At 54.3% G+C, this 25338-nt stretch overlaps 1 protein-coding gene across 1 annotated transcript in view; it reads right to left on the reverse strand.

Moving 5' to 3' along the window:
- The window catches only part of GFRA2 (GDNF family receptor alpha 2), a 101159-nt gene extending 76464 nt beyond the window's left edge, over positions 1-24695 (reverse strand). Inside the window, exons 1-3 of the mRNA XM_068974226.1 lie at positions 24656-24695; positions 19353-19667; positions 11499-11582 (exon numbers count right to left, since the gene is read on the reverse strand). Of these exons, the coding sequence (XP_068830327.1) occupies positions 11499-11582; positions 19353-19667; positions 24656-24695 (439 nt within the window). The remainder of the gene's footprint in view (positions 1-11498; positions 11583-19352; positions 19668-24655) is intronic.
- Positions 24696-25338: the final 643 nt, after the last annotated feature.

The following is a 25338-nucleotide window of genomic DNA, read 5'->3' on the forward strand; positions in this document are numbered from 1 at the left end:
ATAATAATGAAAAGAAAGAAGTTTTGGCAGATCCATAAACTGGTAAAATCAGTGATGTGGTCATTTGGCATACTGGTTTTGGAAGAAGCGACCAATGGGCAACTTATAGACAGCTGACCACTGGGCCCAGGGGTGGTGGGGGTCCTGCTTTCTCCTCAGGGCCATTTTTGGGCGATTTCTCCTCCTATGGGACTCCTGATACCAGTCCACCCCCCTACTCCTCCTTGGCACTGTTATCTATGGACCCGAGCATTCCCTGCTGCCCCCTCTCATGAATAACCTCACACCCAGCTCACTGTCCTCCCTTCTGCCCAGTCCCTGCTACCCTGCCCAGCAGCTGCCCCTCCACACTCAGCCTGCCTGCCTGACTCAGCTCCCCTTTCATCACTGGCCCTGGTTTCAGCCTCCTCTGCGTGGAGAGCTGCTGCCTCCCTCCCTGTCTACACTCTCCCTAAGCGACCTCATGATCCCATGGCTGTTAGTACCATCCATATGCTAACGGTTCACAATCTGTATATCAACTCTGACCTCTCCCAGAACTCTGGGCTTACATCCAATTGCCTACTTGGCATTTCCACGTGGAGGTCTAACTAGCATCTCAATGTCCATGTGGCTGAAAGAGAACCCTGGATCTCTGCTCCCCGCCCCAACCTGCTCCTTCCATCACCTTCTCCATTCTAGTAAACGGTGGTACCAGTGTTGTTCAAGCCTAAATTATCAGATCCCAGTTGATCCCAGCTCCGTGCATCTTTTCCTCTTTTGCTGTCATAGCACGTAAGCCACTGCAACAGCTCACAGGCTCTCCCTGCCCCCGATCCACCCTCCCATGGCACAAGAAGAACCTTTTCAAAAACATAAATCATACTGTGCCACTCTGGTATTTGAAATCCTCAAAGGTTTCTCATTACTCTTAAAAGGAAATCTTAACTCCTTAACTTGCCTGCAGCATCTCAGGGAGATGGCACCTGCCCAACTCTGTGCCCACCTCCCAAATCATCACTGTCCCAGCCCACCTTCCAGAAGTCTCACCCTCTACCACATGGGTCCCCACCTGTGGGGCTTTACCTGCTGTTCCTTCTGCCACTCCCAGAATTTCCCACAGCAGCATCCTTCCCGGGAATCATACTTGGGCACTTCCAATCCAGAGTAGCCAAAAGACACCTTAGCTCCTCATTCTATTTTAATCTTTACTCAGCATTCATCACTATCTCACTTATTTTTGAGAATTTGCTTGTTGGCTTGTTTGGTTCTTCTTGGTCTCAAGCTCATCGAATGTAAGCTCCGTGAGAGCACCAGACTCCTCTGTCATGTCCACTGGATCAAGGCACAGCATGCAAAGGGTGCTCCGTGAGAGGTGGGCTCACACACACGCCTCTGCAGAATGGGCACCAAGCGTCCAGAGCCCAGCCACACAGCCTCCTGACTAGGAAGCTGATCAGGAGAATGGCCTTCCATCCTCTAACATCCCCCAGTATTCACCCCTGACCCCCATTCCCAGGGCTTCCCTAAGAGGTCAGAAAGGGCCTGAGGGCAATGTCTGTTCCCCAAGGGAAGGACCACCATCGCCCACATTCCCACTCAAGTTTTTCCATTCCTGCCTCCCTCCCCTCCTCCCCTTGCCACATGCAGAAGGGGGCCACTGCGAAAACTCATAGACACACATCACCCAACATACACACCACCACACACACACACCCCCCACCCCACACACAGACCACCCCACCAACACCACACACACACACGCCCCACACACAACCCCACACACAACCCCACACACATATATCACTCTACATACATACACACCACCCCATGCACCACCCCCCACACACCCCACTCCACACATACACACCACCCCACACACACTACACACACACAGACACCACACACATATACACCACCCCACCAACACCACACACATACACGCCCCACACAAACACAACCCCACACGCATATATCAATCTACATACATACACACCCCACTCCACACATACACACCACCCCACACATACACACCACCCCACACACACACTACACACACATACCACACACGTACACACCACACATATACACACCACCCCACAAAAACACACCACCCTACACATACACACCACCCTACACACACTACACACATACACCACACACATACACACCCCACACACACCCCCCACCCCACACACAGACCACCCCACCAACACCAAACACACACATACACCCCACACACAACCCCACACGCATATATCACTCTACATACATACACACCACCCCATGCACAACCCCCTACACATCCCACTCCACACATACACACCACCCCACACACACACCACACACATACACACCACACATATACACACCACCCCACATATACACACCACCCCACACACACTACACATATACACACCACACATATACACACCACCCCACACATACACACCACCCACACATACACACCACCCCACACACACTACACAGACACCACCCCACACACACTACACACACACACCACACATATACACACCACACATATACACACCACCCCACACATACACACCACCCTACACACACTACACACACATGCCCCACACTAACACAACCCCACACGCATATATCACTCTACATACACACACACAACCCCATGCACCACCCCACACACACCCCACTCCACACATACACACCACCCCACACACACTACACACACACAGACACCACACACATACACACCACACATATACACACCACCCCACACACACACACCACCCTACACACACTACACACACATGCCCCACACTAACACAACCCCACACGCATATATCACTCTACATACACACACACAACCCCATGCACCACCCCACACACACCCCACTCCACACATACACACCACCCCACACACACTACACACACACAGACACCACACACATACACACCACACATATACACACCACCCCACACATACACACCACCCTACACACACTACACACACACACCCCACACACATACACACCCAACACATATACACCACCCTATACACACTACACACACACACTTACCACACATATACACACCACACACATACATACCACCCAGGCATTCACCACACACACTTATACTCCCCATCTACACACCACACACATGTACACATGTGACCCCAGTCAGATCTGTTCCTTTCTCTACACATCCATGGGGTTAAAAGAACATGCTGACAGACATAGTTGGGAGGAGCATTCCCAGAACAGTTCTCAAATCCTGCTTTCTACCCAGATAAATAAGAGGAGCACAGCTCCTGGCTAAGCCAGGAGGAGCATGCAGGGCACCAGCGTGGGGTGAGGGGTGGAGGGGGTGTTGTGGGGAGGAATGGACAGAGCCCTGCATGCCAAGAGTGCAGGGTGAGCCCGGAACCACCCTCACCCCCGCTGCCGGCAGAGCCTGTCTATCCACCCAAGGGGAAGCAAGTAGGTGCCCCTAGAAGATGCTATTTGAAGGGAACCAGAAACATTTTGCCCAACCAAGACCTCACCCCAACCATAGCACCTGAACCTCTACCCTTAAAAAACCTCTCATTGGGTTAAATATTGTTCTCTCCTTTTTTCTTTCATGGACACAAAGAGAAGCAAACACAAAGCCACCGGCACTCCGCTCACAACTTCTGCAAGCAAATCCTCCTGGCTAGGGGAGCCCAGGGGGGAAGAGGAAATGAAATGAAGAGAGGAAGCGCCTGGCACCCCGATGGGGAAGCTGGCCTCCTCCCATCAGTCCCAACTGCTGACCAGTACAGCCAGAGTCACCGGTCACCACCCCCCACCCCACTTCTCCCTGTCCCCACAGCCCCTCCCCATGCCACACCCTCTCCACCCTCTCCTCTCCACCAGACACATTGTCCCTGGAAGGGGAGGTGGAAGAGGTGACAGAGCCGCAGCTAAGGCCCAATTTTCACTGATGCTCAGAGACTCTGACAGCTGTTAGAAGAAGAATGTGATTTTGAAATTTAAATAACACGCTTCTGCATTCGGCTCAGGCAGACAACCTGAGGATAAGCAGTTTATCGCCTGAGCCACCATGCAGGGGGGCAGGGAGACGGGCTGCAGTTCCCCCTGCCATCCCCTGCCCTGGGTCCCCAAAGCCTCCTCAAAGGGGCTGCCTTGGGATCGACTTCCCTCTGAGAGGCCCAGCAGGTTGGGCCTGCTCACCATCTTCAGCTCAGCAACTTCAGGGGAGGAGGGTCAGGGGGACCCTCAGTGGAGCCAGGGAAGAAAGGGAGCCTCCCAGGGCATCCGACGGAAATGAGCCAAGCCCAACTCTCCAGGTCCCCACTCATGCACTCCGGAGACCTTCACAGGGGACTGACTCTGGAGCCCAGGGCTAAGCCACTCCCTCACCCAAAGGCAGCTCAGCCCCACCCCACCAGGAACTCAGCCCGAGTCAGTCATGCTGAGTTCTGTCCCAGAGAATTCCTGAGCAAGAGTCCCAAAGGAGGAGACCCCAGAGAGGCCAGTCTTCCATCTGCCACAAGGGTCTCCAGTCACTGTCCTCTGAGCCCACGAGACCTAGAAGTGGGGGTAGCCTCCGAGCCACGATGCTGCTGGGATTGTCACCCTCAGATCCCACTCCCCTCCTCTGAGACGTTGCTGATTTCCCCAGGCGCCACTTACTGCTGCCTCCCCTGGGCTCTTAAGGCTACACTAACATCGTGGATAAACCACCTCGTGGGTGTCTAAGCCGTGTCCACCTGCCCCAACAGTGCAGTGAGGACACGGTCTGATTCCCTTCAAAGCAGCCTCTCAGGCAGAGCTTGCATCACACCGAGATCCACCTCTTCCATGAAGCCCTCAGGAGCCCCCAGTCCTTCTCTAAACCTCAGGGCTACCCGACAGGCAGCCCACATGGGGCACCTCAGACCCACCTAGACCTCTTAGCCAGTCTTCCTGGTGCAGCTCTAAGAGCTCACACTAAACCACTAGCTCCCGCCAGTGCCTGATCACCCGTGGCCAGGGCTAGGGTGCTCCTGGGCTCCACTGCTTTCTGGGGAGGTCATCACCCATCCTTGCAGCGCTCCATTTTACAGATGAGGAAAATGAGATTCAGTCAACTGATCCACCCTGTAGTCAATCAGTCAGTAGGGTCCAGCAAGGATTCACACTAGGACCAGCAGGTCTCTAGTCCACCACCATCCTCTAGTCCAGGACCCTCCGTGGATGGGTGTCAGTGCCAGTGTTAGGCACCCAGGGAAGCACAGAGATGCGTGGGCGCAGTGACACAGAGACCAACAATCACACTGCAATCATATCCGTGCACCCAGCACGCCAGAGTAAGCACTGTAACAAGAACGAAGCACAAGGGCACAGAGGGGGAGGGTGGTGTCCCTCAGGGGCCATTTCCAAAGCTTCCTGGCAAGGGTAGGGTTCCCTTGTCTCCTGAGGGCCCTGAAAAAGGACCAGTGGAACCTCCAACTAGAACACCTCAGAGGTGCAGAGAAAAGGGAACCCTCTTGCACTGTTGGTGGGAATGCAAACTGATACAGCCACTATAGAGATCAGAATGGAGATTCCTTAAAAAACTAGAAATAAATCTACCATATAACCCAACAATCCCACTACTGGGCATATACCCCAAGGAAACCATAATTGAAAAAGATGCATGCACCCCAGTGATCATCGCAGCACTGTTTACAATAGCTAGAACATTTAAGCAACCTAAATATCCATTGACAGATGAACGGATAAAGAAATTGTGGTACATACACTCAATGGAATATTACTCAGCCATTAAAAGGAATGCATGTGACTCAGTTCTAACAAGGTGGATGAACTGATAGCCTATTATGCAGAATAAAGTATCAAAAAGAGAAAGGCAAATATCATATATTAACGCACAGATATGGAATCTAGAAAGATGGTAGGGATGAACCTAACTGCAGGGCAGCAATGGAGACACAGACACAGAGAACAGACTTGTGGACACAGCAAGGGAAGGAGAGGGTGGGACAGATTGAGAGAGCAGCGGGGAAACATACACATTACCGTATGTAAGATTAGAGAGCCAGTGGAAATTTATTGTATGACTCAGGGAGCTCAAATCCAGTCCTCTGTGACAATCCAGAGGTGGTGGGATGGGGAGGGAGGTGGAAGGGACGTTCAGAAGGGAGAGGACCAAACGTATACCTATGGCTGATTCATGTTGATGTCTGGCAGAAATCAACAAAGTATTATAAAGCAATTATCCTCCAATTAAAATTTTATTAATTAATTTTTTTAAAAAAGAACATCTGGGGAGTGCAGTTTGGTGCTCCATGATGACCTACATGGATGGGTAGGATGGGAGGGGAGATTCAGAAGGGAGGGGATATATGAACACATATAGGTGACTCACTCTGTTGTACAGCAGAAACTAGCAACATTATAAACCAACTATACTCAAATAAACAAAATAAAACAAAAATTTCCTTAAAAAATAAAATAAAAAGAACATCCTCAGGCCTCTCCTGGCTCCATCCAAGCAAGACAGCCCGCCCCAGAGGCTCACAGCCAACTGACACTGTCGCCACCCATCACTTCTTCCTCTAACCACTAACAGAAGGCCCAAGCCAGGCCTCTCACCTGATCACAGTGAGCTAAGGCCACAGAGGCCCAGCAGGCGCCCGAGGGACCCACTGTCCCCTAAAAATCACCCAGCCACCTCCCACTGCAGCCCCCACCCAGCATGAACATGGGTGGGAGGGAGCCTCATGTCACCAAAAGCCACGCAACCATCTCCCATAAACAGGCTCTAGGACAACCCTGCCTGAGCTGCTGATGGCCTTGGAGAAATCACTCCACTGTCAGCTGTAAAAAGTGAAAGTTGCTCAGTCGTGTCCAACTCTTTGCGACCCCACGGAATTTTCCAGGCCAAGAAGCTACATGTTTGAGTCCAATATCCCAGGTGCTGGGCCAGGAATCTACATGCAATTTCTCAATTTTTTGCTGTCGTTTTTGTTGTTGTTGTTTAGTCACTAAGTTGGGTTCGACTCTTTGCAATCCAATGGGCTGTAACCCATCAGGCTCCTCTGTCCATGGGATTTACTAGGCAAGAATACTGGAGCAGTTTGCCATCTCCTTCTTCAGGGATCTTCCTGACCCAGGGATTGAACCCACATCTCTTATGCTTGCTGCATTGGCAGGTGGGCTCTTTACCGCTGAGCCACTGGGGAAGCCCAAATTTAACAGCAGATACTTGTATTTATTGTTACTGTCCTCTGTCCACGGGATTTAAAACCTGAGCAGGTAGGTGTTGCCATCAGTCCAGCATTGTGTAAGAAGAAACCAGGGCTTAGAGCTGAAGCCCCAGAGGAAGTCTGAGGAACTTGATGGGCAGGGGGAAAGCAGGACTGAATCCTGGTGTAGACCGCCCCTTCACTTGGGGCCGCAGTTTCCCTTGTTGCCAAGTAAGGAGTGGGCTTAGATGATCTCTAAGTTCCCTTCCAACTATAGAAAAGACAAGCTCGCATAAATTTACTCTGTACCCACAGATAAGATGGTTGGATGGCAATGGACATGGATCTGGGGGGACTCTGCAAGTTGGTGATGGACAGGGAGGCCTGGCATGCTGCGGTTCATGGGGTGGCCAAAAGTCGGACACAGCTGAGCGACTGAACTGAACTGAACCCACGTATCTGGCAACACCTGTACCCATGTATCTGGCAATGCCTGCATCAGGTGCCCAAGGCCCTGGAGGCCCCCAGCCTCACCAGGAACACAGAGAGAGTGCCTGCTGACAGCCCAGTCCAGGCCCCTGCCTGCTGCTTCTCCCTGGCCCTGAGGCATGGCCCAGCGGTTGAGAGGGAGGCCACTGCCTGGCCCAGCCAGGCCCTTCATCCTCACTTTTATGGCCTCATCCCATGGAGATAAAGCATTTCCTTTCCCTCACTGTTTGCATCACCCCTCGCAACCTCGAGAAGCCTGTGCTCCACAACTAGAAAGTAGCCCCCACTTGCTACAACTAGAGGGGGGAGAAACAACTAGAGCACGCAGAGGAGCAAGGACCCCGCACAGCCAAAAATTAATAAACACAGACAGTAGCAACTTAGCCCCAAAGATACAAGAGCACCCTCCCCCAAGTCCCTGGGCTCCAAATGGGAGTACTACAGTCTGGAGAGCTCCCAGTTCTGCCCCTCACCACGGCCTTTCCTCAAGATGGTGGTGGGGGCAGCCTAAGACCACATATAAACGTGCGGAAGGGTGGGGGCCGTGCTCCATACAGTCGTATTGGGTGGCAGCCTTATCATCCTGAAGTATCAGTGCAGGACCTGGGGTCTCCCGGGCTGGGCGTCCCAGGCCAGCAAGCCACAGGTGGGTCACACACCTGCCCAGACATTGACCCCTCAGCCTCCTGGGCAGCCAGGCAACGGCCATGCCCTTTTGAGCTCCAAGCTGCTCTGCTCCACCCTACAGACATCAAACAACACCACCGTCATCAGTGCGCCTTGATGAGGTCAAGCCTGCTCTAAGCTCACGCCTTCCCTTTTCAGAAAAGAGACGTAAGGTCTGGAGCAGGGAAGTGACCTGCCCAAGCCCATCAGCTGATCTGTGGCAGAGACTGCGCTGGAATCAGGCTCCCCGCACGCCACTCAGCCTTCCTTCTGCTGCATTGCTGCATGCCCCCTACCACGGTCTGCTTGGTTTCTTGGTGGCCGGGTTTCCCTCAGATAGAGCCACCCGTGCACCAACCGGAGGGCTGCTCTGGGCGAAGCAGGGGCAGCAGGGGCAATGAGGGGGAGCCTTGCCCTCACTGTGGGGAGTGGTCCCCAGAGCCCAGGGATCCAGGGTCATGCAGGGCCCAGTTATATCTGAGCAGCAGGTAAAGGATGCTGATTGAGTGAGCTGCAGACCAGCAATCTCCTCATTTGTCTTGTCAACCTCCTAGTCCCGCAGAATGCCAAATCCATTACAGAAAGATTTTCTGCCAGGAAGACACTTAGTGTCAGTCCAGGAAGCACTGGAGGTCCCAGCTCAGGTTGAGGACCTCTGACCTTCAACCTCCAGGGAGCAAGCCAAAGCCATTTCTTCCCTGGAGGTAAATCCAATGGCTCTCGCCCAGGCAGTGGCACCTTAGCTTGGGGTGGGGTGGGGAACGGGTAGGTCAGGTTGCTAGGATTTCCCCATCACAGTACCCACATGCCAACCACCTCCTCAATCTGCTGGAGACCCCAGGCACTGCCTCCAAAAGAGTGGCCCAAGGTGGTTTTCTATCCAAAACTAATCAAGAGATGTGAGAATCAAACGTCTGTGCTAGGAGGGGCCTCAGTCAGTCCATCAGCCAGTTCAGCCCCTGAGAGATGGGCGAGGCTCATCACAGAGTCATCACAAAGCCATAAACAGAGACAAGATGGGTACCTCAGCTGTCACTCCATTGCAGGGTGTGAGAGTGAGAGCCCAGGGCAGGCCGCTCCATGCAGGGACCATCTGTGAAGTCACCATTCCATCCACCGGCAGCCCCGCCACTACCAGTGCCCAAAGGCACATCCAAATGGTCAGTCCTTGGCCACTGCCTCCCTTTTCATGGGTCCCAGGATTTCGCCCACCAGGTACATGTGTATCACACCTCTTAATCCCTTCAGTTCAGTTCAGTTCAGTCGCTCAGTCGTGTCCGACTCTTTGCGACCCCAAAGGAGGGTATCAGCCCTAAAGGAGCAAAAATGGGCTCCTGGGTAAGCAAAAAAAAAAGGAGATACGACAGTGGCATGTGGCTCTCCAAACCTCAACCCGATCTGACAAAATGTTATTACTCGGCATTGGCTATGGACTGAATTGTGTCCCCACCCTAAATTCATGATGCTGAAGCCTTAAACGCCTAGAGTGACTGTATTTGAAGACAGGGCTCTTAGGAGGGAATTAAGGTTAAATGAGGTCATATGGGTGGGGCCATGATCCAATAGGATTAGTGTCCTTATAAGAGGAAGAGGCCTTTCTTTCTCTTTCTCTCTCTCTCTCCCCTCTCTCCTCTTTCTGTCTCCCTGCTTCAATCCTCCACATCCTTCCCACCCATCCACACCCCCTACCCTGAGAGGACACAGTGAGAAGGCTACTGTCTGCAAACCATGAAGCGAGCCCTCTCCAGAAACCAAACCTGCCAGACCTTGACCCTGGACTTCCAGCCTCCAGAACTGTAAGATAACAGATTTCCATCATTTAAGCCATCCAGTCTAGGATATTCTTTTATGGCAGCCCCAGCAGACTGAGACTATTTTTCTCTTTAGAATTAATTTTTCTCCTTAAAGGGGCAACAATGAAAAAAAAAGAAAAATTGGGGAAATACTGTCCTGGAGAATTCTTCATTGGAAAGGGCCGAGGGTCTCACTAGAGAGTCTTTCATTTCACAGTCTAGAGTCGTGCTTCTCAACTGGCATTGACTGTGCCCCTCAGGGGACAAGTGGCAGTGTCTGGGGACGCACTGGGTTGTCACAGTTTGAGGGGCTGCTCCTGGCATCCAGTGAGTAGAGGCCAGGGACATTGCTAAATACCATACAGTGCACAGGACAGCTTCTGCCACAGAGAGGATCACCCAGGTCAATGTCAACAGCACTGCTGTTGGTTTAGAGCAAAAGAAACTTCAGAATGTTTCACCTACAGTCACAAAGTGCCTAGAAGCCTGAGATTTGGGGCCCTACACTCACAGGTCCTGTTGAGAAAGCCCACCCTGGTCCCCTCTAAGCACGAATGGTGACTCCAGAAAGCGCATCCCAGCCTCCACAGAGTTCCCAAGACCAGAAGGCCCACCCCAGTGCCCAAGTAGTGGTAGGCTGCCCTATGCCCATTGGTCACCCAAAAGACAGAGGGAACAAGGTCAAGAAGAAAGAACCAAAACACTCACAGGGCTCCTACACACAGACCAAGGCAAGCAAACTGGAGCTCAAATGAGCCTCTCACTCCCTAGGCAGCCTGAGGCAGCAGTAGCCAGGGAGCAGAGGCTCTCCTCAGAGGGATTTCAGAAGCAGAACGCCCAGGGGAGACAAGAATTTCCGAACAGAATGGACAATGGTGACAGGAACACAGGCCACCTCAACTAACAGCTCCCACAAGCCCAGCAGCATGCTGAGCCCTGGTCAACCATTGGTTCATTGTGACCCTACAACCATCCAACAAGGTAGGTGCCCTCCCCTCTTCACCAAAGAGCAAACTGAGGCACAGAGAGGCTGAGCAAATTTACCAAAGTAGAATAGTTGGAAAGGACCCAGCCAGGCAAGATGAGTGACAAAATGGGAAAGCAATACCAGATGTCAGATTCAAGACCTCCTGCACGGCAGGTCATTCTAGGCCATTCCCATAAATGCTTTAGGCCACACACAACCTCGGTGGTGGTGAGGAGAAGAGGGGAAGGTGTCATGGTTTTCTCTTTACAGATGAAGACCCCAGGCTTGGAGGTGTTCAGGGGCTTACTAGCAAGCGGACATCTCACCCAAGCCACAAGGTTCGACCTGCCAGCCCCAGGGGACCTGAGCAGAACTGTCAAGCCCCCAGCACAAGCCCACTCACCTGAGAAGATTGAAGCAAGTCTGAAGATGTCCGAGAGGCGGGCAGTCACCGGCTCATAGGGTGAAGCTTCATAAAACTCCTCGCCTGGAAGAGAGAACCGCGTCAGACCAGGCTCACATCCTGCCCAAAGCACTGCACACTTCGTGGGTAAGGTATTTCTCTCCAACCAGAGCGGATCACACTGCCCAATACAGCTCTCTCATGACTCCTGGCCTCTTCTAAGGACTTCCATACGCTTCTGGAAAGAAGGCACAGGGGAGGTGGAATCCTGATAGCCCCCATGGAAAGCCAGCTATTATACAAATCCCAGGATTTGAAGCCGAAGGACCCTCCAGCAGTCATTTAGTACAACTTCCTCATTTCACAGGAGAGGGCTCTGACGTGGCCCAGAGAGGTGAAGCAACCTGCCTGAGATCACACCGCTCCTCATGGCAGACCTAGAGCTATCTGGCCCTGACACTAACATCCTCTCCCATCACAACAGACTGGCTCTGCCCAGGCTTACTTGGGTGCATGCATCCTCAGTCATGTCTGACTCTTGCGACTCCATGGACTCTAACCCACCAGACTCCTCTAACCATGGGATTCTCCACACAAGAATACTGGAGTGGGTTGCTGTTTCCTTCTCCAGGGGAACTTCCCAACCCGGGGATTGAACCCCCCTCTCCTCCATTGGTGGGCAGATTCTTTACCACTGAGCCACCTAGGAAGCCCATACCCCAGCTTAAGAGGACAGGATTTCCCCATTGCTTCCCACCATGTCACCGGGAGTGACTGGCTGAGGTCCACTGGACGGAGGCCTGACCAGCGACTCCCGTATGCCTCCCGACCTGTCTTCCCCTCCACCTGCTGCCTCTCCCCCAGGCTCTGGGATGCACCAGAGGCTCGAGGATGTGAATGAGTGACAGCAGATAAATGGGGGATGCGTGCCCTGGAGACCCAGCACCACCTCAGCAGGACTCCTGCCCCCTCCGCCAGTGCCTCAGCAGGAAAGGGAAGATCCTCGAGACGGACATGATGGTGGGAAGAAATCAATGGATAATCACTCAGACTGTGTGTGAGGCAGAGGGGGAGGGGGAGACAGGTGATGACCACAGCCTCACACATTGATTTCCTGTCCACCTGAGGCCCAGAGCCACAGGCAAGCTCACCACCTAAAGAGGAGTCCATGCGGGTGGCACACCTGGGGGCCACCTGCAGGAAGGGGCCGGCCTCCAGGGGAGGGGGTCTTGGAATCTGCTTCTTCAGCCAGGCCCCAAAGTTACTCACAGGCTAACCCCTGACCAGCTCTCTGCTGGTCCAGGGCCAAGGCATCTCTCCACTATACTAGGATGACCCCCCCAAAAAAGGGTACAGATCCCCCGAGAGGACATGAAGGAAGAACATGTCCCCTGAGAAGTGGCCCCACCCTTCACTGTACCTCACAAGAGTACAGTTAGGCCCCGTCCGACCCAGCACATAGGGTGCCTTACACACGGGGGGTGCCCACTAGTACCTGCCTAATCCAAAAATGACTCTTTTGTCCAGGCCTGTCTCCAATCCCACCTCCCCCCGGGGCCTGCAGGGCAGTCTCGGGCTTGCAAGATCTCAGCATCCTCCCCTTTGCCCACCAGCACTGGAGAAACTCCCTGGGGTGGGCATACCAGCCATGCTAGCCGGTGTGAACAAATAACAAGAGAACTTAGGAAGCGCTTTTGTAATAACGATGAGGTTATGTTGTGCCTTCTTCGTACTGGCGCTATTAGAAGTGCTTTAGATGTACTAGCTCATTTAATCCTCTTAATTTCCCCAGGGGCTAGGCACTATTATTCTCCCTATTTTTCTGATCAGGGACTGGGGCATGGAGATGCTATAGCACTTGACCAAGACACACAGCTGGTGAGTGGCAGAGCTAAGTTTCGAACCCAGGCTGTTGGCTCCAGAGTCCAAGTACTTAACCAGTATGAATATTGCCTCCAAAAATAAAAAGTGTTATCGAAACCAAATTCTTAAACAAGTACTACCAACCCTGAAGAGTCGCTGGAAGGACTGAGGCTAAAGCTCCAAAACACCTGATTCGAAGAGCTGACTCATTGGAAAAGACCCTGGTGCTGGGGAAGACTGAAGGCAAAAGAAGGGGGCAGCAGAGGATAAGATGGTTGGATGGCATCACCAACTCAATGGACATGAGTCTGAGCAAACTCAGGGAAATAGTGACAGACAGGGAAGCCTGGCGTGCTGCAGTCCATGGGATCACAAAGAGTTGGACACAACTGAGCGACTAAACAACTCTTGCATAACTTTTCACAGAGCTGTCTTCTCCTGGCTGGACCACTTCCCCATAGCAGGGTCTGTCCTTCCCTATAGCATCTGACACAGCACTGTGCCTGGGTACAGATGGGCCAGTATGACTGACTGGCCCAGGGGATAGATCTCTGGGGGAAAGGAGCCTCTTCCATGACTGGTTGGGAGGGGCCCATCCTATTTAATTCAATTCTCCTTGCCTGCTCTTGCAGCAGAATTCATCATCAGGAAATCTGAGGCTTGCCTGGTAGCAAGACTGAAGTCAAACCCGGGATGTCAGACTCCAGGCCCATGAGCTGGGAAAGGACATGTAGGGAGAACCCTGTGCACTTCACATCTGAAGAACCAGGATGACCTTGAACATCAGCATTGCCACTGGAGGTGGCAAGAAGCCTGGTCTCAAGTGCCCTGTGCAGCCAACAGTGACATCCCTCCCCTCACCCCCATGTAAATACTGGTGATTACGGGGGCGGTTATGGCAGAGGGGAAGACGAGCCCAAGGCCACGGCTCTCCCCCAGGGCAGTGGTCACTTTTCAGCCACTCAGTTGTGTCCAGCTCTTTGTGACCCCATGGGCTGCAGCACACCGGGCTTCCTTGTCCTACACTGTCTCGGAGTTTGCTTAAACTCATGTCCATTGAGTCAATGATGCCATGCAACCATCTCATCCTCTGTCAGCCCCATCTCCTCCTGCCCTCAGTCTTTCCCAGCATCAGAGTCTTTTACAATGAGTTGGCTCTTCATGTCAGGTGGCCAAAGTATTGGAGCTTCAGCTTCAACCTCAGTCCTTCCAATGAATATTCAGGGTTGATTTCCTTTAGGATAGACTAGTTTGATCTCCATACAGTCCAAAGGGCTCTCAAGAGTCTTCTCCAGCACCACAGTTCGAAAGCATCAATTCCCTGGCACTCAACCTTCCTTATGGTCCAACTCTCACATCCATACGTGACTCCTGGAAAAACCATAGCTTTGACTATATGGACGTTTGTTGGCCAAGTGATGTCTCTGCTTTCCAGAACAGTGGAAAGAGGTCTACTTGGAGGAGTCAGGGGCCTGGTCCCACCAGCAGCTTGCTGTGTGCCCTGTGAGGCCTACCACACCTCTCTGCATCTCAGCCTCCTGCTAGAATGATCTCAAGGCCCTTGGCAGTTGGGACTGTCTGAGAGCTTGGCTCCCAGCTCTGCCCACAGGCTGAGGTCCTCAGTCCATGCAGTGAGCTCAGCCTCAGGTGGGGAGGTGACAGGTAGGGCCTCTCTCTGAGGCAAAAGGTGGGACCAAGTCTCCAGGAATTGCATCCACCAGCCAGGGACCCTGGAGAAACAAGAATCTAAGTGCAAACCTACCTGAGTCTCTCCACTCCTTGATCCCCTCACCTGCCCAGGCCCAAGTCAGGTTATCAAAAATGTTAAGGATCCCTGGGTCAGGAAGATCCCCGGGAGTAGGACATGGCAATCTACTGCAGTATTCTTTCCTGGAGAATCCCATGGATGGAGGAGTCTGGTGGACTCAGTCCACGGGGTTGCAGAGTTGGACACAACTGAAGTAACTTAGCGTGTGCGTGCACACACACACACACACACACACACACACACACACACGGAATAGGGAGGAAGTGCCTGCATCTTCCCAGGAGACCACTCTGTCCCAGGAAGACTCTGTTGCTCAGAGGACCACCTGCTGTTATTAATAAAAGGCCTCTGGGTTCCCCAGTCAGCCCTGGACAGAAACCAGTGGCCCCAAGGCCCAGGGGAGGGGACTGAGCAGTCTGCAAGGGGTAGGGTGCATGGTTCTGAAGAAGGAGAAAAGCAGGGGCCTGCCTTTATATAGTGGACCCAAAGAAGGGCCTCCCAGACTATAGGTGCCCACACAGCTTCCTCAGTGCTCTTGCCCTCTGAACCACACAGTAGGTGTTTAACAGATGTTTGTTGAGTAAATGAACCAACAAACCATCTCAAGCATTGGGATCCAGAGACTCTACAGTCAGAGCCCTCTCGGGTTGAAAGGGCCTTGAAGACATGGCAAAAGGCAGCATAAAATGCATATTATGCTTATTGTTGTCATCGAAACGCCTCACTGCCTGGCTCCAAACAAGGTCCCCAGTGCGCTGATGTGGTGATGCCAAGGGTGCCAGTCCAGTGGGAAGGGTCTCCAGTGGCCCACCCAGCTCTCTAGCCCTAAACTCTTCTATCCTCTCCCTTCCCATTCTGCACCTACAGCAAGCCCACCCACCTTATGCCCAGTCTCCCTCGGGTTGAAACTAAAGGCCGTGGAAAGAAAGCAAAAACCTAAACAAACCAGCTTGTTGAATTGGGGCCTTTACTGTTCTGTGCATGGGGAGAAGGAAATGGCCACCCACTCCAGTATTCTTGCCTGGGAAATCCCAGGGCAGAGGAACCTGGAGGGCTACAGTCCATGGGGTCACGAAAGAGTCGGGCATGACTGAGCAACTAAACAGCAACATGGATTTGTCAGTTTCTCTTATGTGAGTTCTGCAAGAAGTTAAACAACTAAGTCTTATTTGTGATAAATTTATATTCTGTGCATGGAGTCAGCCTGGGAGGGTAGGGGGAAGCCAGCTCCTGGTCTCACAGAGAACAGAGCGCCCCTCTTTGTGGCTAGTTCCCTCTCTTTGCTAATTTCAAGTTCTAGGACTCCAGGTTGCCAGCAACAGAGAAGTCACCACTCAGTTCATGAGGAATTACTATGTTACTAATGGTGGTAATACTGTTAATAATTCCAAGCCAGTTTATTCCTAATTTCAGGGCAAATTTGAAAACCTCTGAGCCACTGGTCAGGAACCCATCACTATCCAGGCTCCACCCTGGGCCCAGCTTCCTCCTGCCCCTCCAGCAGCTGGGGCAGGGGAGGCAGGGTGATGACCCTCAGATTCCAGGCTGACACCTCCCCTCCCACAAGGGCACGGTTCCACATCACACCCCTCTTTCTTCTTCACCTCAGCCTCTCCATCGCTTCTGTCCTACTTTAGAATTTAAACTACTCGACTCTCTCTTTTTAAAAAAAGTCATCCTTTGTTCTCTGTCTTCACATGCTTGCTAAGTGGCTTTAGTCATGTCCAACTCTTTGCATGCAAGCGCATGGACTATAGCCTGCCAGGCTCCTCTGTCCATGGGATTCTCCAGGGAAGAATACTGGAGTGGGTTCCCATGCCCTCCTCCAGGGGATCTTCCTCACCCAGGGATCGAACCCACGTCTCTTTTGTCTCCGGCATTGTCAGGTGAGTTCTTTACCACTGAGCCACCGGGGAAACCCTCTATATTCACACTAGATTTCAAGAAGTTGTCCAAAGTCATCAATCCCAGTTCCCCAGCTCCCAGGCACCCCCCTAAGCAGGCTTCTGCTCCCAGTGGCCACCCAGGAGCTCACCCCAAGGGCACCAGGAACACTCTCCATCTCTCTCCTGTTGGGCCTGAAGTCTTGGAGGCTGTTGATCCTCCTTCTTTCTGACAGTGAGCTCCTCCCAAGGGGCTCCCTCCCACCTCACCCCCAGAGCCTCTTCATCACCCCTGCAGCCCATCTTTCAATGGCAGTGATCCCAGTAGCTCAGTTCCCAACCTCCTCACAGTGTGACTGTACCCAATCCCTTGGCCCCAGTTACCATCTGCAGGCTGCTGGTGACTTCTTTTTTATCTTTTATTGTAGTTGATTTGCCACATTTTTATTTATTTTTGGCCAAACCCTGCAACATGTGAGATCTCAGTTCCCCAACCAGGGATCAAACCCACACCCCCTGCATTGAAAGGCAGAGTCTTTATCGCTTCCAGGAAGTCCCTGCTCATGACTTCTCAATCCTTATGTCCAGTCCCCTTTCCTCACCTGAGCCCCAGCCCTGCACACCCAGCAGTCTATAGGGCCGATTAGGGGCATATACCCCAAAACAAACGCATATCTCCGGCCCTCCCCCGACTCAACACCTTTGCTGTGACGAGCCCCCTCAGCCACTCAGCTGCCCCAGACAGAAGATGGGGGCCCTCCCTGACTCCTCCGGCCTTTCACCAAGACCTGTTGATTCCACCTCCTGGGCAGCTCCTAGATCCTTCTCTCCTACCACTGTCCTCCTTCAGCCGCCACATTCCTGGCCTGCACCACAGCAGTGGGCTCCAAACAGTGTCTCCAATCTGCTCTCCTGTTGGAACCACGTGAACTTTGTCCTGAAGCAGAGATCGTCACATAAAATTTCCTAGGGGTGCTGCCCACCAGATCCAAACCCCTTCCGTCTCTCCTCCTCCAGCCCCACTTCCACCTGCCTCTAGATGGCGGCAGTGTTAAAGAACCCATCTGTCGTGCAGGAGACAGAAGAGATGAGGGTTCAATCCCTGGATCAGGAAGATACCCTGCAGGAGGGCATGGCAGCCCACTCCAGTATTTTTGCCTGGAGAATCCCATGGGCAGAGGAGCCTGGTGGGCTAGAGTGAGACACGACTGAAGCAACTTAGCACCACTGAGTTACCTGCATGTCTGTAAGGAAGGTCAGCTAACCTGCATTACATGCCACCCTTTGCCCACGCTCTGTCCCCCACCTCCCACACTCTCCCCACATGCCTTCACGAAGTAACTGCACCTCACTCTTTAGTCTCAGCCTGAAGGCCGCCTCTTTCAGGAAGGCTCTCTAGATTTCGCCAAAAGGGGTTAGATGCCCTTCTTTGGCTCTTCCAGAGCCCCCAGTGCTTTCTGACAGCACTCACTACACCAAACGACTGAAAGTCCCTGACTTATCTGTGTTCCCCCCAGACTAGGAGCTCCACAAAGGCAAATGCTGCCCCAGCTGCTCTCGACTATTAATGCCTGCTAAGTCGCTTCAGTCGTGTCCGACTCTGCGCGACCCCATGGACTGCAGCCTACCAGGCTCGCCGTCCATGGGAGTTTCCAGGCAAGAGTACTGGAGTGGTAATGCCTAGCAGCCAGAAAACTCTCAGTAAACAGCTGTTGAATTAATAAATGAATGTCTGACCCAGGAGGCCTACAAATCCTCCACACCCTAGTCTGGAGGGGGAGGAAATGGGGGAGGTGGTTAAGAGGCTTACAGGTTTGGCCTTGGACCTTAGAGGAGGGCTTGCCTAGGGCTCTGGGACCTGCTGCCCATGTGCCCTCCAATCCCTGCTGATGATGCCTAGGCCAGGCCAGGGGTCAGGAAGCCACCGGAAGGGCAGGTGGCGGGAAGGGGGCAGCAGAGAGTGGCAGGGGCTGGTCTGCTCACATGCAAACCTCACAGCTCCGCCCGCACGCAGCCAGTACCTTCTCTCTCCTCTGTGCTCTTCTCCATCCACCTGGGCACTCTGGCCTCACCTGCCCTTGTTACCATGACACACAGCCAGCCAGCCATCCTTGGTTCACTCCCCATCCAGACCCCCATCCCCTCTCATTCCAGCACCCTGACCCTTTCTCCTCCCTACCTCCTCCTTGGTCTGTCTCTCCAGCAACATCTGCCCCCTCTAAGTCATATGGTTGCCTCCTCTGGGTGCTAGGTTGCCCAGGAGGTGGAGAGAGAGACAGCGGGCCAGTCCGGCCGGTTCCCAGGCCCTCCCGCTGAACCCAGGGCCCTGGCCGGCCTTACCCTCGGTCAGCCCCAGGTGGATGCTCCAGTAGATCTGCAAGCACTGCAGCTCCTTCTTCATGCCCCGCTTGCAGCGGCAGTCGTAGAGCGGGCTCTCCTGCAGCACCTCCAAGGCTGCCTGGCACTCCTTGTTGGCCAGCATGGTGTTGCGGTCGCGGCCGGCCAGGCACTGGCGCAGCGTGCGGTAGCGGGAGCTGCAGTTGGATTCGGCCGCGCACAGCTCATTGGCCCGGACACAGTCCACTGGGGGGCGCCAGCCGTGGAGCTCGGGGCCCTGCGGGGAGGAAGGGCTGGCCAAAGAGCGGAGGGTCTCGTCTGGGTGGTGGGGAGGGAAGACAAGCATGAATGAGGGCCGCGGTCTCCGACCCCAGAGGCAGGCCTGGGGGCCCTTCTGGGAGAGTCACACCGGTTCTATTCTGCACAGCGAGGCCGACTCAAGGCTGCCCGCCCCAGCAGGTCAGAGCAAGCGCTGCTAAAGCGGCCCAAGATACCACCATCTCTCCTCAGACCCCAAAGGAGAAAAGTTGTCTTCGGCCCTGGCCCTACATGACCCTTTTCTGGTTCCTTCCACGGCCCTGGGCCCAGAAGCACAGCCCAGAAGAGCCAGAGGCCCCAGCCAGACCACAGACGGTCTAAGATGCCAGGAGTCCAGAGAAGGATCCCACGGCCTCAGCAGAGAGCTGGCAGCTGATGGGCCTCCTAGGGCAGGCCAAGGGAGATCTCAGTTTCAGAGTAGCCAGGCCTCCTGCCAGCAACCTCGGGTCCAAACAGAGGTCTGGCCAAGGAACCAGGTAGGCTGACTGGTTAACTCTCACAGCCTGTTAGGCTCTCAAAGACCAGATCAGTCCCGCATTCCACTCTCAGAAAACTGAGGCCCAAAGAAGGGACGTGACAACTCAAGGTCACACACAGGCTAAAACGGCCCCTCCGACCCCCAGTCTGTCCATTTTGAGTCCCCAGACTTCATAAGGAGACAGGGACAGACAAGCCTGACCCCGTGGTCTGAGGAGAGCTCAGAGGGAAGCACTCCTCTGGGGGACCCGGCCCTCCACACCATCCTGTCCGACAGTGGCCAGAGACAAAATCCACCATGGAGACAAGTTCACCCCAGCCGCCCCGAAAAACGCTGGGGGCCAAACAACTCCATCCCACCACTCCCACAGACATCTCTGTCTCTGTCTCCTTCTCTCTCTCATTTCTTTTCCTCTTTCTCTCCTCTCCTCCCCACCCTTCCTTGATACCCTCTCCCCTCTATCTCTCCTTCTTTCCCCTCTTTCCAGAAGCCAACTAATAAGTCAGCTGCAAGTGGACCCTGGCCTCGCACATGGACCCTCGCCTCCCCAGCATGGCCTCCAGTGTCCAAACCCACAATCCTCGGAACGGAAGGGAAGGGATCGGGGAAGAAGATACGGAGGGGAAAGGCAGAGAGAGGGCCGCTTGGTCCTTCCAAAAGCAAGCTCCCCAAACAGACACCATCCCAGTCCCCTGGTCCCCTCCAAGCCCCTCATTCAGATCCTGCCCCACAAAAAGGCCATGCCAAGGCCCGGAGCCAAGACTAAATTTTCCAAGACCAGAAGAGTGATGGGGGGGCTTCCCCACTCCATTCTGCCCCGAAACATAATAAGATCCTAGGCAGAAATGTCCCCCATCCCCTAATCCCAAAGAATCTCCTCCATTTTGACCCAGAACTCCCACTTCTCACTCCCTTCTCCCAGGAGGCCCTGCTCAGGGAGCAGCTAGCACAGGGAGACAGCGACACCTAGAGGCAATGTGCTGCACTGCAACCCTGTCACTACCCACAGGGCCACCAAGGGGAAAGGCAACTAGGAATGAACTCCTGGCAGGCCAGGCCTATCCCACCAACAGACCAGGGGGTGGGCCTGGGGTGGAGAAAACCTCAGGGTCCACAACAAAAGACTTTCTTTCTCCAGCTGACCAGACCTCTACCTCAGGACGGGAGGAGCTGACAGTTATGGCCAGGCTTGAGCAAGACCACTAAAGAAACCAGCATGAAATGTGGGCATAGACAGTGAGGCACCTGCCCAGGCTGGGGATTTATTGCCAGGCTTCAGCAAATTCCTGGGTCTCTAAGCAGGACTCGGGTGCAACAGGGCCCTCAAGGGTCAGCTCTGTTGACCCGGCCTCACCTGTACCTGCTGTCCCACCTAGCCAACCAGGTAGCCAGCCTGCTGGAGCCTTAGGACTGGCCCAGCCCTGGGCCTTCCACTGACTCTCCTCACCCCAGCATCCCAGCAGGCATCTCCTCTCCCACCTTGGCGTTACCAGAGGCTGCACAGCGGGAGATAAAACAAGAAAGCGGCTTCCTCCCCAGGCTTAAATATCAGCACACTAGCCTAGGGAACTGGGGCAATAAGGACACTTCCTTCCTGCCCTACAGGTGGGTCTACAGCCCCAAGAGACGATCCTTATAGAGTCCTGGGCTCCTGTGCCTAAAGCAAGGGCTTCCCTCTTCCTTTCAGCTCCTGAGCAGAGAGATGCTCCATAGGAGGGTCAGTGCATTTTCCAACCAAACTCCCTGACCACCACCTACCCCTGACTCTTCTCGGTGGTGCCATGACCCCCAAAACCAAGAAGTCCAGCCAGAGAAAGAAATCATGGCAACCTGGTGCCTCTGGCCAAGAATTCTAGGTGAGTAAAGGTTGGAAGGTATTCTGGTGATGTTTCCAAGTTCTAGATCAGGAGAAAACTCGGATCTCGCAAGGAAAGCACAGACATGTGGAACAGCTTTTAGAGACACAGCAGGGACTGCGAGACCACACAGACCTACAACCACCCAGGTACATCAAATGCCCCGATGAGAGGGAGAATGCCAGTGGGAGGTGGGCCCTCTGACCAACCCCGGTCCCCACGCTCATCAGTTTCCCAATCTCACTTTCTCTCTGAGTTTGTCAACACTGGAGGTCAGGATGGCTGGGCCAGGAAGGCATGCCCACGCCCACACCTCACTCAGAACCTTGGGAGGAGCACACCGAAGGCCCCTGCTCCTAGGAACATGCTTCACTCTATCCCTGACTGAAAATGCCCACCCCACTTCTCAAGCTCCAGAAAAGCCTCCCCCCAAAGCCAACTTTCCAACCAACTCCCAACTGTGGGCGCCTTGCCAGGCAAGGGCCCTGGGGCTGAAATTTCCTTACCAACCAACATATCCCTAGTTCTCAGCTGGCCTAACCCAGAGCCTTTCACTGCCCTGTGGTCACTCAGCCAACATGCACCCCAGCTGTGAGAAGGGGCTTCTCAAGAGAAAGAACTGAAAGGATGTGGCCCCCTGCCACTTTTCCTCCTCTCATCCCCACCCCCACCAGGGTCACAGACACCAGGGAGGCCATCTCTGAACAGGACCCCAGGCACACCTGCATAGGCTCAGGAGAACAGTCTCTCCTCAGGCCCCTCGGCTGGGACCCCCCACCTCTGCAGCCTGGGGGGCTGGACCTGGAGATGACTGAGGGGCCATCATCCACACCTGGGAGCCCTGCTGGCCTGGGGCGTGTGTGCAGCTCAGGAGCAAGCAGTCTGGCTGCTTTTCCTGAAATACAATTTCCTTTTCTTCTTGGCCCTGCTCATTCTTGGCCCCAGAAAGCTGGGTTTTCAAACCAGCCGTAGGAGAAAAGGTCAGCTTTTATAATAGCCCCTTTGGAGTGAGAGGGTTACCGGGAAAGGCTTGCAGGAGCACAGTGGGGCCCAGAGGAACCATCCCAGCCTCCTCCCTCAGCCCCTCCCACCTAAGAACACTATTGAGAAGAGCCACCTCTGGCTCCCTGAGGCAGGACTGTGAAGGCCACACCCTAGAGCTGGGCCAAGCCCCACAGCCCAAATGCCGGAGGGGGAAAAGGAGGTGGGGCTGGCAAAGGGCCCAGGGCCCGATCAACATGGACTGGACTTGAATCCCTGGTCGTAGTCAAGACACTTCTTAGGACACCCCTCATGGCTTTCTATGACCTGCACCTAACCCCCTCGTAGGCCTTCCCTCTCCCCTCCTCCAGGAGGGAAAGGGTGCTCTCGTGACCCATCTGGGCAGGCTGGCTCACCCTGGCTACACAGCAGGCCAAGGTGGTAGGAGCAGCATCCACAATGAAGCAGATGTATGGTCCTTACACACACACACACACACACACACACACACACACACACACACACACACACACACACACCCCATTAGCCTGCCCTCTCTCTGGAGTACTTACTGGGGCAGCAGCCTTGCCTGGGACGGTGGCACACAGCCTTTCCAACACCCACTTTTACTCACCTCCACCCCCAAGTATGCTCCCTCTACACCTGCTTCCCAAGCAGCTGAGATTTCCTGCAGCATAAAAAGGGGGCTAGGGATTGGGAATTCTGGGTGGGAAAAAGACAGTCAGGGTTCAGGGGCACCAGGCAGCCCTCCCTCCCTGCCTTTGGAGGAGAGGGCTTCCAGAATGAGCAGTGGTCTCTGTTCAGGCCAGGTTTTCCCCTCAGCTCCCCTCCTTCTTCACCCAAGGAAGCAAACTTCGGCCTCCCTCCCATCTCTTCCCACCAGCTACCAGGTGCCCCCGCCCCAAAGGTGGCAAAGACAAGGCGGTGAACTGCGGCTCAAACCCTCCGCTCCCGCCCACCTAGATGGCTCGGGTCTGCGCGGGAGGGAGGGTACAGGGTGGGGAGAAACTTGAAAAGTGTTCCAGGGAGTGAAGCCGCGGGGAAGGGATTCGGAGAGTGGGAAGCGGGGTGTCTTTTCCAGAGGATGATTGGCAGGCGGGGGGTGGCTGCCAGGACTGCCCCCACAGATGTCCATCCCGGAGCTCCTGGAGAAGCCCGCGCCCTCCACCACGATCGGCTCGAGGAGCCGAGAGGTAGGACGGCAGGGTTTTCCTCTCCCCGACCCTGAGCCGCTCCCCTCTCTCCTCTCTTCCAGATCAAGAGGTGGATTTCTTTTTTCTTAAGTTGCCGCAATTTGAACCCTTTATGTTGAGAGAAATGAGCGCTATCACTGCATGTGAGTGAGCGACTATGTCTGCGTTCGTGCGCTCAGGGATGGTCTGGGTGTTCTAAGTCTCCTTCCCAACCCTGTGCGTACGCAGCCAGCAGCGGCTCGCGTCCCTCCACCCGCATCCTGGCCGCCGGCCCCGCTCGGTTCCGCCGCGCCCGGGCCCGGCTCGCCCCGCCGCGAGCTCTTCCCACCGGTCGGTCCCCCGCCAGCGCCCCGCTCGCCCCCAAGGTTCCAGGCTGCTCCCCGGCGCCTGCAGGCGCGCGGCCGCGCAGCCCCCCAGGCTCCCGCGGACACACTGTCCTCGCCTCCCGCAGGTACTCACCTAAAAAGAAGAAGAGGCAGAAGGCGTTTGCCAAGATCATGTTAAATAAATCCCACAGTTTTTTCTGTCTTTCTCCCTTGGATAAAAAATAATAACAACAACAATAATAATAGCCAAGCAGTGATAATCAGCCCCAAATCCAATGCGGAGATCCCAGCTAGTCCGCCGGATGAAGATCCTGAGTCCTGCGATTCTCGCCTCGGGCTGGAGGGGGTGGGGGAATGGAGGGCGGTGGGCCGCGTCTCGACGCCCCCCTTGCCCACTAAAATCAAATACACACGTATCTGTGTGTGTGTGTGCGTGCTCTCCAAGCCGACAGCCGGTCCTCAGGTCTGCCCTTCCCTCGGCTCGTCCGGGAAGGCGCGAGTCCCCGCGGGTCCGATTCCCCTGCGCTTCCCGGGAGGGGACTGAGGAGGTGGGGGGAGAGGCGATTTGAGAGAGAAGGGCTGGAAGGAAGTGGCGAGGGTGGGGGTCAGAATAAAACGCAAATAAGAAATCCACCGACGGGTGTCAGCGCCTAGGAACGATCCAGTGGGAGCTTCGAGGACGAGAGACCCGAGTCGCTTCTTTCGCACAAGACGGAGGAAAGATTCAAAAAAATCTTCTCCCGCTAACCCCTGCTCGTGTCACTTTTTTCTAATGGAATTCCAGTGACCGAGTGTCTCTGCGTGCGTGTGTCTTTC

Source organism: Capricornis sumatraensis, chromosome 6, assembly GCF_032405125.1.
Source record: "Capricornis sumatraensis isolate serow.1 chromosome 6, serow.2, whole genome shotgun sequence".
NCBI classification, from domain to species: domain Eukaryota; kingdom Metazoa; phylum Chordata; class Mammalia; order Artiodactyla; family Bovidae; genus Capricornis; species Capricornis sumatraensis.